Here is a 12,813-nt window from a genome sequence, read left to right as displayed (position 1 = left end):
CCCCATTGATTTTTTGACTCTTCACTCCTGGCCCTGGCTCTCATCCATTCCTCTCCACTGCTCCTTTTGCAGTGTTCTCAACATAACCTCCATTTAAAGTGGTGGAACATGTGCATGCATCCTTAAATACTCCTTGTCGTCCAACTGCCATGTTGCATTTAGACATTTGGGGTCTGGACAGAACCTTCTGCACATTGCTCACCAGTTACCAGTAGCCAGGCCTTGTTGAAGTGAGCTGTAGACCTTCCTCCCCTCCCTGCACCATACCCCTTCCTCCTGTCCTGGCCTGTCAGTTGTCTGGGCTCTGCCCTCGGATGAGCCTCCCAGGCTCCTCTCTGCACCCCAGGCCTTCCTCACATGGGCTCTAGTCCCAGGCCTCTGCAATCCCACAGACTTATTGCTGGGCTGGTATGAGACACACTGATGGGCCCACCTTTATTAGCATCTCTCCTTCCAGGTTGCCGGCATGCCACCCAGGATGAGGAGGCCCTTTCAGAGCAGCATGATGTGGCTGCAAGGTCACAGGTCAAGACTCCAAAGCCAGGCCCATGCATCCAGAAGCCTCACCCCTCTAAGACATGCAGCCCACTCTTGAAAGACACCTTATGCCTGGCTGGGCACGGTGGGACACAGCCTGAGCAGGAGGTGTCCGCATGTGGGGAGAGTCCTTCCCAGCATCCAAAGGAGCCACATCAAAGGAGACTCCCTGGATGGGGTGAGGGGAAGACTTGCTGTGTGAAGAATGACAGTGTTCACGTGACAGACGAGACCTGGCCATGTCGGGAGAGAGGGCAGGAGTTCCTAGCCCAATCCAGCACTCTCCAGCACCAGACCCCTCACACAGAAGGGAAACTGCACAGCAACATGGAGGGCAGGGCAGCCTCTGAAAGTGGGCAGGATGATGACAAGTGCAGTGACTGTGGGAAGACCTTTAGCCAAGAACACACAATTGTTGAGCACCAGAAAAACCTTTGCTGTGAAAGCGGGAAGACCTTCATCAGAAAGTTCCACCTGGTTCAGCAGCAGAAAACTGACACTGAGACAAGACTCTCTGAGCAGCTTGGATGTGGAAGGTTCTCTGCACAAAAGTCTGGCTTCACTGCACACCATCGAGTTCACACTAGGTTAGTGCCTTATGAGTGCAGCCAGTGTGGGAAGTGCGTTAAGGACAGCTTCACACTCACTGTTCATCAGAGAGTTCACACGGGAGAAAAGCCATATAAATGCAGCAAATGTGGGAAATTCTTTAGGTACAGCTTCACGCTCAAAAGACATCAGGGAGTTCACATTGGAGAAAAAACATATGAGTGCAGCGTGTGCAAGAAATTTTTTGTAGACAGCTCCAGGCTCATTATTCATCAGAGAGTTCACACTCGGGGAAGGCGTTTTGAATGCAGCAAATGTGGGAAATTCTTTAGGTACCACTTCACACTTGAGAGGCATCAGAAAGCGCACACTGGAGAAAGGCCTTATGAGTGCGGCATATGCGGGAAACTCTTTAGGCATAACTCAAATCACATCAGGCATCGGAGAAACCACACTGGAGAAAGACCTTATGAATGCACTGTATGTGGTAGAGTCTTCAGTCAAAACTCCCACCTCATTCGGCACCAAAACGTCCACACCAGAGAAAAAACTTATCAATGTAGCAAATGCGGGAAGTTCTTTGTGGACAGCTCCACCCTCATTATTCATCAAAGAGTCCACACTGGAGAAAAGCCTTATGAGTGCAGAGAATGTGGGAAGGTCTTCAGGTACAACTCCAGCCTCATTAAACATCGGCGAGTTCACACTGGGGAAAGGCCTTATGAATGCGTCAGCTGTGGGAGAGGCTTTAGCCAAAACTCCCACCTCCTTCGACACCAAGAAGTTCACACTAAAGAGTACTGCAAACAGGGAAGACTTCAAAGCAAAGTCTGATCTGATTTAGCACTGGGATGGACTGCTATCTAGGTGTTTAAAAATTTTTTTAATTGTGAAGTACATGTAACAGAGAATTTACAGTCAACCATATTTAAGTGTGAGTTCAGTAGTAATAACACATTTACATTGTGCACAAATATTCAAAAGTCTTTTCATCTCATACAAGTAAACCCACCAGACAGCAATTCTTCGTCCCCCCTCTTACTGACTGACAACAACTATTCTGCTTTCCATGTGTGAATTATTCTCACTGGGTAACTTATATAAGAGTCATCAAGTTATTCTTCTTTTGTGGCTGGCTTATTTAACTGACCATAATGTTCTTAGGGTTCCTCCATGTTCTAGAATGTGTCAGAATTTCATTCCTTTTTTGAGTAATGCTCCATCTTCTGTACATCCTACTTTTTCTGTTTCCTTTTATCATTGGGCACTTGAGTTGCTTTCCCTATTTGGCTGTTGTACATAATGCTGTTATAAATATAATGGCATAAATATTTATTTGGACCCTGCTTTCAGTCCTTTTAAGGTATATTCCCAGACGAGTTTTTGGATCATATAGTAATTCAATATTTACATTTTTTGAGGAACTGAAGGGCTGTTTTCCATGGTAGTTGGGCTGTTTTCCATTGATACAGCTCGAGGTTTCCAATTTCTCTACACCCTCAGCAATGTTTTTATTTTCTTCTTGTTTTATTTTTTATTACACTAAGGGACATGAGGTGATATTTCATTGTGATTTTGATTTGCATTTAATGATGTTGAATAGTTTTTCATCTGCTTGTTGGCTGTTTGTATTAGTCCTTTGAGAAAATGTCTCTTCCAATCCATTGCCCATTTTTTAATGTGGTTATTATGGTCATTGTTATTGTTATTTAGATGTTAGAGTTCTTATATATTCTGTGTATTAACTTGTTATTAAATAGTTTGCAAATATTTTCTTCCACTCTGAGGGTTGTCTTTTCACTGTGTCTACTTAGTAATTTTTTTTTTTTGCACAGAAATTTTAAAAATTAGTGTAGTCTAGTTCATTTCTGTTAATGTTGCCTGTGCCTTTGTTATCATGTCCAAGAAATTATCACAAATCCACTGTCATGAAGCCTTTTTCTTATGTTTTCTTCTCCGAGTACTATGCTTTTAAACCTTAATATTTAGGTCTTTCATCCACTCGGCGTTCCTTTCTCTTTTTTTGGCCACATCACACGGCTTGCGGGATATCAGCTCCCAACTAGGGACTGAACCAGGGCTGCAACAGTTTTGTTAAAAACCAAGAACAGATATCTGTGCTTTCTTGCTTTCTCTGCTTCTCTTGTGGCTCAGCTGGTAAAGAATCTGCCTGCAATGTGGTAGACCAAGGTTCAATCCCTGGGTTGGGAAGATCCCCTGGAGAAGAGAAAGGCTACCCACTCAAGTATTCTGGCGTGGAGAATTCCATGGACTGTATAGTCCATGGGGTCGCAAAGAGTTGGACACAACTGAGTGACTTTCACTTTCACTTGCTGTATCTGGAGTATCGCCAGCCTTTTGAGCCCTTTGGTAAGAATACGTGCCCCACCCCCTTGATTGGTTAGTGTGGACATCACCTAGCTTTGCCAGAGGACTGGATCTGGCTTTGCTGGCAGTTTTCAGAGGTTTCCCTTGTTCAGGGTCATTAGTGATTGTCTCCTGATAGTCTTGACAGATTTTTCCAGCCTCCATTTTATCCGCTCCTCAAACTCCAGGCTAACCTTCCTGGTTCTTGCAATAAAGGTCTTTTTTTTTTTAATTGAAGTATAGTTCATTTACAATGTTGGGTTAATTACTGCTGTACAGCAAAGTGACTAATTATACATACATATTATTTTTTTAAAATATCCTTTTCCAGTATGGTTTATAATAGGGTATTAAGTAGAGTTCCCTGTACTTTACAGTAGGGTCTTGTTGTTTATCCATGCTATGTATAAAAGTTTACATCTGCTAATCCTAACTTCCTATTCCATTCTTCCCCTCAGTCTTATTGTTTAAGCTATCTTTACTCTTTAACTTTTTGTGACCTAAAGGAAATAGCAGGAGGACAACAAACAGCTCTCAGTGTAAATCTGGCCTACTTGTATTGCTTCCTGAGACTTTCTAGGAAAATCTGAAGGGCCCCTGCACCAGGATCTCATGCCCTAGACATGAAAATTATTTGTGGATCCACAGTCACTTGGGGCAGATGGTTTGCAAACAGCGGTATTTGGCAGTAGCCTGAGTTGGGGCCCTTGAATTTAGTGAATGTCCCTTGGCAAAACTGAGAGCTGTCTTCTGAGATCCACTGTAGGAGCTGTGTCCTGAAGAAAAAACTCATGTAGGTATATGTCCATGGACTTAAGATCTAAGAAGGCCTAGGGGTGAGAACCATATTGTGTACAGAAACAGTGACTGGGTTAATAGGGACTGGGGGAGATTGCAGCAATGTAGAATCGATAAAGTGAAGTCGCTCAGTCGTGTCCAACTCTTTGCAACCCCATGGACTGTAGCCTACCAGGCTCCTTTGTCCATGGAATTTCCAGGCAAGAGTACTGGAGTGGGTTGCCATTTCCTTCTCCAGGGGATCTTTCTGACCCAGGGTTCGAACCCAGGTCTCCTGCCTTGCAGGCAGATGCTTTACCATCTGAGCCACCAGGGAAGCCCTTTAGAATGGATAAGCCCCTTCCAAACGGACATGTGTTTCAGTAACTGGCTAAGTGGGAAGAGAGTGTACAGAATGAAGGACCTACAGTCCAGTCCATGGAAATCTGGGTGCATCCCCTTTAAGAAACCTGAAACCCCGCCCGCGCCTCAGAGCCCAAGGATCCTCCTCTCCAGCAACTCTTCTGTGGTGTGGGGGAACCTTTCCGGATCTGGGGAGCACCGCCTCTTACCTGGACCTGGGACCCAGTGAACTGCTTTACCCAGAAGGCACTGCGCCGCACCTGTCACAGGATCACTGAAGACACAGGCACTTCCGTTCTGGAGGACGATGTCTGGGCGGGTCTGTTGATGTGCACCGCGGATGACGTTTTGTAAATACGGATGTGTTTACTTGGTGGGGAGCTTGGAAACGTTGGACCAGCCCGAGATCTGGGAGGTGGGAAGCCTGCCCCTTCTGCTTCTCTTGAGGCGGGCACGAGGCAATTTCACTCCACGTGCCCATTCTGCAGCAATAAAGATTCAACTGCAGAATGGTATTATTAATACAGAGACTCGTTTGGAGGTTTGGAGGCCGTTTATCTCCATTCCCCAACTGATCAAAAGGCCAGGCACCGCTACAATAGAATTTAACTCTCTTCTTTTTTAACCCTTCGATTTTGAAGAATTTCCAATTCTTAAGGATACAATCCAAAGGCGCTTCTGGCTTAGAAGGGGATCCACCCATGTTGAATAACCTGCAACTGAGAACTGAGGGTCACAGTGTTGCCACAGGTCACCATGGAAATAGGGGCGCGTTGCCTTTACCAATAGGTCTGGCGCTTCAGACCACAGTTTCTCCCCGACCTTTCCGCCTCCACACGCCTCTGCAACTATCAGGGAGAACCAGAAACGTGCCCTTTCCATGGGTGGATTAGGCGCACAAACTCCTTTACCTCGAGGTCTCTGCCCAGCGCGTCCGCACTGTCCCAGTGGCCGCCCAGAAGATGGGCGTTTCCGGAGGCCCTTGCAGGCAGAGGCGGGATTTCTGGCGTCGCGGTTGTGACGTGGATTCCGGGATTCCACGTGGGATCCGCGTGGTGCCCAGGATTCTGGAGTGCCTGTGTAGGCTGGGAGTCCTCACTGGGGTCCGCTTTTGGGGAGGCTCTGGAGAGGCGAACAGAGGACAGAAGAAAAGATGGGACTTCTGTCCGCTTGGTTATTACGAAACATGGTTGCTGTCGTGGACGGGCCGCCTGTCGCGGAGCTGTCGCCTGGGGCTGCGCTCCTTCGGAGGCCTTGGCAACCGCCCTCTGTCCTTGTCCGCTTCGGATGCAGCAGCCTAAACTTCCGCGCCTTTTGACCAGGAGGAGGCTGGGGCTCGGAGCTCGACCGTCCTCTGGGGCTCACCACACCCAGGGGAGTGCGCGGGTTCCGCCGGCTTTTCAACCCGGTTCTGCTCACAGGACCCACGGCGGCTGCCGCGCGTATGGACCGGGCTCAGGTGAGTGGAGAGTCCTCAAGCCTTCCCGACTCAGGTGTGGGGGCCGTTGTGTTCTCAGGCTTTCCGAACTTGGCCTTCCTCTCTCCCTTCTCTTGAGTATGAAGGCGGTGGAGGGCGGTCGGTCAGTGACGGTGAACACGTGGCAAGGAACCCCTTCCCAGGGTTGACGGGATGAGGTGCGAAATGGTTTGCAGGGCTTAGGAGCCCCAGGAACAAACACTTGGAGGTGAGGCTGAATTAGGCACTTTCTGGAAACGGCAGGTATCTGCGGTTATGTGTGCTGAGAACAGAGAGCAGGCAGTCAGGAGGCCGAACTGGTATGGCAGCCTGGGGAGCTGGACCTCAGTTCTGACAGTGATGAGAACCACAGAAGGTTTATAACACAGAAGGGAGGTGATCTGACGTCGGTGTTGACAGGCTCCCTCTAAGTAGAGTGGAAAGCCTGGGGAAGCCTGAGGGTGGCAGGGAGACCAGGCGGGATTTACTGCAATAGCCCAGGTGTATTGATGGTGGGGCCAAAAGTGGACGTTAAAGAGTGTATGGATTTTGTATGTTTTTAAACTAGGGCCGGTGGAGATTTTGATGAGAAGTAGTGATGTTCTGGGACTCTTCACCTGTCCCTCCCTCTGTGCTTGAGTCTGGGGGCCTTACAGTAGGAGTCCTTTTATAGCCCAGCACCCCAAATCTAAGCCAAGAGTTATATGAAGAGGTTCCTGCTTTGGGCAGCCAGTAGGAGGAACGGAAGGGTGCATTAGACTCAGGAACCGCTTGCACAAGTGCTTAAGGGGTTAAGATTGAGTTGGGAGTCATCAAGAAACCACAGGTCTTAATTCTGTCTGCTGAAAAAAAGGCCAGAAGTTGGGCAACAATAGCAGGCTGAGGAGCTGGGCTTCTGTTTTGAAGGTGATGAAAGACATGAACTTCCGGGATGCCTCAGTGGTAAAGATTGCACCTGCAGTGTAGAAGATGCAAGAGACAGGTTTGCTCCCTGGGTCAGGAAGATCCCCTGGAGGAGGGAATGGCAACCCATTCCCGTGGTCTTGCCTGGGAAATCCCATAGAGAAACCAGGAGGGCTGCAGTCCTTGGGGTCCCAAAGAGGCAGACTGACTAAGTGAGCATGTAGCAGGCACAAAAGACACGGCAGATTTGGAAGAGAAGAGAGATGCTCTGAATCAAAACAGGCTCCCTCTGGCTGCTGTCTGGTTGAGAATGGAGTGTGGGCGTGAGGGAGGAGGCTACTGCACTGGTCCACAGAAGTGCTGATGGTGGCAAAGAAAGTCCCAACCGGGCACTGAGGACTGGGTGTCTTGTTCAGGCACTGGGGTAGCAGTGGAGCCTGTCATAAACACAAAGGAGTTCTTCCGGACACTGTGCAGAGTGGTTTCAGGGGTGGGGTGTGATTTGGAAGTGTAGACTGGAAAGTTTTCAGTCTTAAAGGAGGGGGACCCCAGATATGAGGAAGGTGTGGTTCAGAGTGGTGTACCTGGTGGGAGGAGCATGGACTGATGGCCTGAGAGTTGTTTCTGGGAGGCCTGGTCAGGAGGATGCCAGCGGGAGAGTGCTTGGTGCCCTTCCTGCCGGACCTATGGCTTACATAGTCTCTGTCTGCCCGCCTTCCTGATTTTGCTCTGGGCTGCCCACGGTGATCAGAGGGACAGGAGAGGGCAGCCAGGAGTGGTGTCATGGCCGAGTATTGCCTCCGAGTTGGGAGGCTGGGGAGCAGAGGAGTCAGGGGGTGGGAGGTGAGTTGGGGGCCTGGAGAGTCCTGTTGTGTGTGGGCTCAGCTGTCCCCATCGTGGCAGGGTGGTGTGACCTTCGAGGATGTGTTCATGTACTTCTCCCGGGAGGAGTGGGAGCTGCTGGAGGAAGCTCAGAGACTCCTGTACCGTGATGTGATGCTGGAGAACTTCGCACACGTGGCCGCCTTGGGTGAGTCCCTGTTTCAGTTACCTATTGGTACCTGTCAAACTACTCCAAAAGTGAGTGATGTAAAACAGTAAAAAGGCCTATGGAAGTTTCAGTGTGTCAGGAACTCGTCACAGCTCACCTGGTGCTTTTGGCTCAGGGTCTGCCATGAGGCTTCTCTCAAGCTCCCAGCCGAACTGTTCTCATCTGAAGGCCGTTCTCGGGAGGATCTCACTCACAAACTCACTCATGTTTTATGTTTCCAAGAGGTCGTTTCTTGTGGCTTGTTGGACTGTAAGGCTGTTAGTCAGAGGCCCCCTGGCTTCCTTGTTACCCTAGCCTTTCTGTAGCGCATCTCAAAGCAGTGAAGGAACCTTCTTTCTGAGCAGAGAGAATGTCCAGGACGGTAGCTTGTCTTTTTGTAACCCGACCTGGAAACAGTGATCCCATCATTTTTCTCTGTTCTGTTCTTAGAAATGGGTCAGTCAGTGCAGCCTCCGGTCAAGGGAAGTGGCTCATGCAAGGGCAAGAACACCAGGTGACAGGTCTTCCTGGGCCATCGGAGAGGCCGCCTGCCGCAGGCCCACATGCCTGCTGCAGTGTCCTTGGGTTCGGTTTTTCCCTGGTGCCCTGGGGGCAGCTCTTCCTGTCCTGCCAAATCAGGGGCTCTTCCCCCTCGCGTCTTGGTTCCCAGGGTAGGGGCTGTGGGTGCCCAGGGCTGTGTATAGTGCCCCCTCGCTGAGCAGTCCCGACACCTGCTGCCCAAAGCCTTTCTGGAGGAGGTTAAGCGTTCAGGGCGCTCGAGTTGGCTTCACAGATTGTCCCGGGCTTGGGCCCTTCTAGACCCATGATGTGTCTGTGTCTGTGTTCTGCCCCCACCCCCTGGCTGACAGTTCTCGGGGACGGACTTTGCCAGAAATTGTCGCTATTGACATGTCACTGCTTGTGGAGGGCATAGGGGTGTTCTGCCAAGTCCTCCTATGTGGTTTTTGTCTCTTTAATGTTAACCTTCTCTTCTCTCTGAGCTGGGTCTATCTGGGCCACTCACCTGTGCTATGTTTGTTTGTTTGTTTGTTTTTACAACTTCTACCTTCCAGATCCCATGTAGGTGCCCAGTGGCAGAGAAGCAGAGAGCCCCGGGTGCCTGTGGGTGGACCTGCCTCCAGCCACACTGACAGCCCAGAGCAGGGGAGCTGAGAGAGAGCCATCTGAGGGTTGGGCTCACATCATACCGTCAGCCTGCTTTGTGTTCACCGGTGTTTTCTTGCCAAGGCCCATAGCAGTGCTCACTTCTCCCTTTCCTCACCATGCTTTGCACTTGACGTTGTTCTCCTGTCTTCCATCCCTTGGCTGTTTTCCCACCTCTCTGGCCTCCATGTATGTCACTCATTCTCCTCTGCTCACCCTGCAACGCTCTGCCACATTGGCTGCATTAATGTGTCATGAGCTGTGTTCATATCCATATGTAGTCCTGAAGAGCCAGCTACTTACTTGCAATCAGATTTTCCTGGGCCTGGACAGAGCCTTCTGACAAATGAGCCAAGCTCACCTGACACCAACAGCTGCTGCTGCTGCTAAGTCGCTTCAGTCGTGTCCGACTCTGTGCAACCCCAGAGACAGCAGCCCAGCAGGCTCCCCCGTCCCTGGGATTCTCCAGGCAAGAACACTGGAGTGGGTTGCCATTTCCTTCGCCAATGCATGAAAGTGAAGAGTGAAAGTGAAGAGTGAAAGTGAAGTCGCTCAGTTGCGTCTGACTCTTACCGACCCCATGGACTACAGCCCACCAGGCTCCTCCGTCCGTGGGATTTTCCAGGCAAGAGTACTGTTTAAACCCTGTTTAAACTGTTTAGACCCTGTTTAAACCCTTCTTAGAGGAGTGAGTTGGAGACCTCACCTCTGCTTCCAGTACTGTTCACCATCATTGTGTCTTTACTCATCACTGGAAGTCCTCCATACCTTCCAAGGCCCAGGACTGACAATGGGCCCTTCCTCACTGATCCTGGCCCCTCATCCTGCCGGAGGCCCGTGAACTCACTCACTGGTGTGTCACACACTCGGAGGTGATGGACTTGCTGCTTCTTACTGAAGTCAGCATGTCCTTCACTAGCAGCTCTTTGCTTTCAGGTTATTGATGTGAAGCAGACAATGAGGAGGCCCCTTCTGAGCAGAGTGTTTTTATGGAATTAGTGTCAGAGTTCAGGACTCTTGGGTCCTGTCCACTTATCCAGAAAGCTCACCCATGTGAGACAGGTGACCTGCTCTTGAAAGCAGGTCATTTTAACACCTGGATGAACACCAGGGTCATGCCCTTCACTGCACCTGTACACTTGTGACCCCTGTGGGCAAGGATTCCTGTTGAGTGAAAACTTTCATCAGCACCAGAAACCACATAGTGGTAAGAATCCTGTCAGTAGAATGATAATGTGGCCTCACGTATGAAGAGCTGTCCGTGAGTTAGGGAGACCTTTTATTGCGGGATGTGCAAGTAAAAGACTAGACTTTGGGTGACACCAGGGAGACAGTGATGAACTGATGCGCTGACAGTGAGAGGGCCTTCCTGAGCGCCTTCACTCTCAACAACCAGATAACTCAGGCTGAAGTGCGAGCCTGTAGGTGCCTGCCGTGTGGAAATCTGTCCAAGGAGAAATCCGCTCTTATTCATCACAGAAAACTTCATGGTGGGGAAACATCACATGTGTGCAAGGAGTGTGGAGAGGCCTTCATTCACCTGTCTCACCTAAAGACCCACCAGAAATTTCACACTGGCAAAAGACAATATATGTGCAGTGGATGTGGAGAAGCTTACAACAGAAGCTTGCACCTTGTTCAGAACCAGAGAACTCACACCGGGGAAAGACCTTATGAGTGCAATGAATGCAGAAAACCCTTTGATTGTAAAAGCACACTTGTTCAGCACCAGCGTGTTCACACTGGCGAAAGGCGTTATGACTGCACTGAATGTGGAAAAGCCTACGGCAGAAGCTTCCACCTTGTGCAGCACCAGAGAATCCACACCGGGGCGAGGCCTTATGAGTGCATTGAATGTGGAAAATCCTTTAGCCCTAACTCCAGCCTCATTAAACAAAGGAGAGTCCACACAGGAGCAAAGTCTTATTTGTGCGGCAAATGTGGGAAGGCTTTTGGCTACAAAGACACACTTGAGCAGCACCAGATAATTCACACTGGTGCACGGCCTTATGAGTGCAGCGAGTGTGGGAGGGTCTTCGGCTGTAAACACATGCTTGTGCAGCACTGGAAAATCCACACTGGAGAAAGGCTTTGTGAGTGCAATGACTGTGGAAAACTCTTTAGCCATAGCTCCAACTTCATTGTGCACCAGAGAATTCACACTGGAGCAAAGCCTTATGAATGCAGTGAATGTGGGAAATGCTTTAGCCACAACTCCATCCTCATTCTACAAAAGACACATCACAGTAGAACAAGGCCTTATGTGCGTAGTGAATGAAGAAAAGCTTACATTAGTAGCTCCCACCTTGTTCAACACAAGAAAGTTCACACTGGAGCGAGACCTTATGAGTGCAATGAATGTGGGAAATTCTTTAGCCACAACTCCATCCTCATTCTACACCAGAGTTCACACTGGAGAAAAGCCTTATGTGTGCAGTGAATGGAGGAAGGCCTATAGCAGAAGCTCCCGTCTTGTTCAGCACCAGAAAGCTCACCCTGGAGAAGGACCTCATGAATGCGGCAGTTTTGGTGACCCTTTAGCTGCATCTCTTAAACTTGTTTAATGCCCAGAAACTTCAACTGGAGAAAGGTCTTATGAATGGAGTCAATGCACTGTGTCCCTTTTGAAGATTATAGGACTCACACCGGCAAAGGTGGGAATCATCTTGGTACAGAGACACTGAGATAATGGAGTGGGGATGACTGAGGCTCGTGAGAGGATGGGTATCTGCTCTTAAGGCAGCATCTCTATATGTCCCTGTGATTTTGGCTCTGGCATGAAAGTATACAGAAATTCTCAGGACCTTCACACCTCTGAGTCTCCTGTGGCCAACACACTGTCTCAGTAAATAAAGGTTTGTGGATTCCTGTACCTCCCTAGGCTGTTTACATCTGGCCATCACTGCACAGGCAGGAACCCCAGCAGTGACAGAAGAGAGAACCAGGGCTCAGGCTTCTCTGACCAGCCAACATTCCTAGTGACTGAAGTGGACGTGGCCTTCATTGCTCTGCAGTTTTTGCTGATCCTGAGGCAGGGCTTATGCTCCTAAGTTATGTGGAGAGGGATATGGTAGAACTAGAACAGTTGGCAGATGGGACTTTCCAAGAACGGTAAATATGGATATTTATGGGGAATATTTAGTTCCTAACATCTTTACTGAGGTATGGTGACATGAAATCAATATATGTTAAATATAAAATGTGTTAGGTTTCAGCATGTGTATATACTGATGAGACCAGACATCAAGATAATGGAGATATCCAACACAGCCAAGAGATTCCTTGTGTCTCTTTATACTGTTTCTTGCCCATTCCTTTCTAACCCCCATCCCACAATTCACAAGTAATAGCAAGCATTTTATAGTATTTTATATAAACAGAATCATGTGGTACATATTTTCTGGGGAGTGGGGACTCTGGCTTTTTCACCAGCCATGACTACTTTGAGACTGATCCACTTTGCCACAGGTATCAATTATTCATTTGTATTGTTGAATATTCGTCCACTGTATGGATATACCACGATTGTCTTTTATCCATTTGCCAGTTAGTGGATCTTTGGGTTGTTTCCAGTTTTGTGCTGTCACAGATAAAACTGCTGTGACGATGTGTGTATAAATTATTACTGAATCACCTTCCATTGTATGGTTGTACCACAGTTTACCAT

The 12,813-nt window shown here is 48.8% G+C and overlaps 2 protein-coding genes across 3 annotated transcripts in view; both read left to right on the top strand.

Annotated features, from left to right (window-relative positions):
* ZNF772 (zinc finger protein 772) overlaps positions 1–2,866 on the top strand; it is a 40,885-nt gene extending 38,019 nt beyond the window's left edge. Inside the window, exon 3 of one of the 2 annotated variants that reach the window (XM_070771885.1) lies at positions 1,125–2,866. In XM_070771885.1, the coding sequence (XP_070627986.1) occupies positions 1,125–1,920 (796 nt within the window). In that variant the 3' untranslated portion in view covers positions 1,921–2,866. Of the gene's footprint in view, positions 1–457 lie in introns of both variants that reach the window. The other variant, XM_019978659.2, reaches the window with a different exon arrangement.
* Positions 2,867–4,933: 2,067 nt separating this feature from the next.
* On the top strand, positions 4,934–12,018 carry LOC109572125 (zinc finger protein 304-like). Its single transcript, XM_070770277.1, is given in 7 exon segments — positions 4,934–5,008; positions 5,523–5,850; positions 5,916–6,052; positions 7,856–7,982; positions 8,433–8,496; positions 10,503–11,546; positions 11,548–12,018. Coding segments are annotated over 7 exon segments (1,938 nt in total). The 3' UTR covers positions 11,711–12,018.
* The last annotated feature ends 795 nt before the right edge of the window (positions 12,019–12,813 follow it).

The sequence above is a fragment of the Bos indicus genome, chromosome 18 (assembly GCF_029378745.1).
Source record: "Bos indicus isolate NIAB-ARS_2022 breed Sahiwal x Tharparkar chromosome 18, NIAB-ARS_B.indTharparkar_mat_pri_1.0, whole genome shotgun sequence".
Lineage (NCBI taxonomy): Eukaryota > Metazoa > Chordata > Mammalia > Artiodactyla > Bovidae > Bos > Bos indicus.
This window is presented reverse-complemented; position numbering and strand designations above follow the sequence as displayed.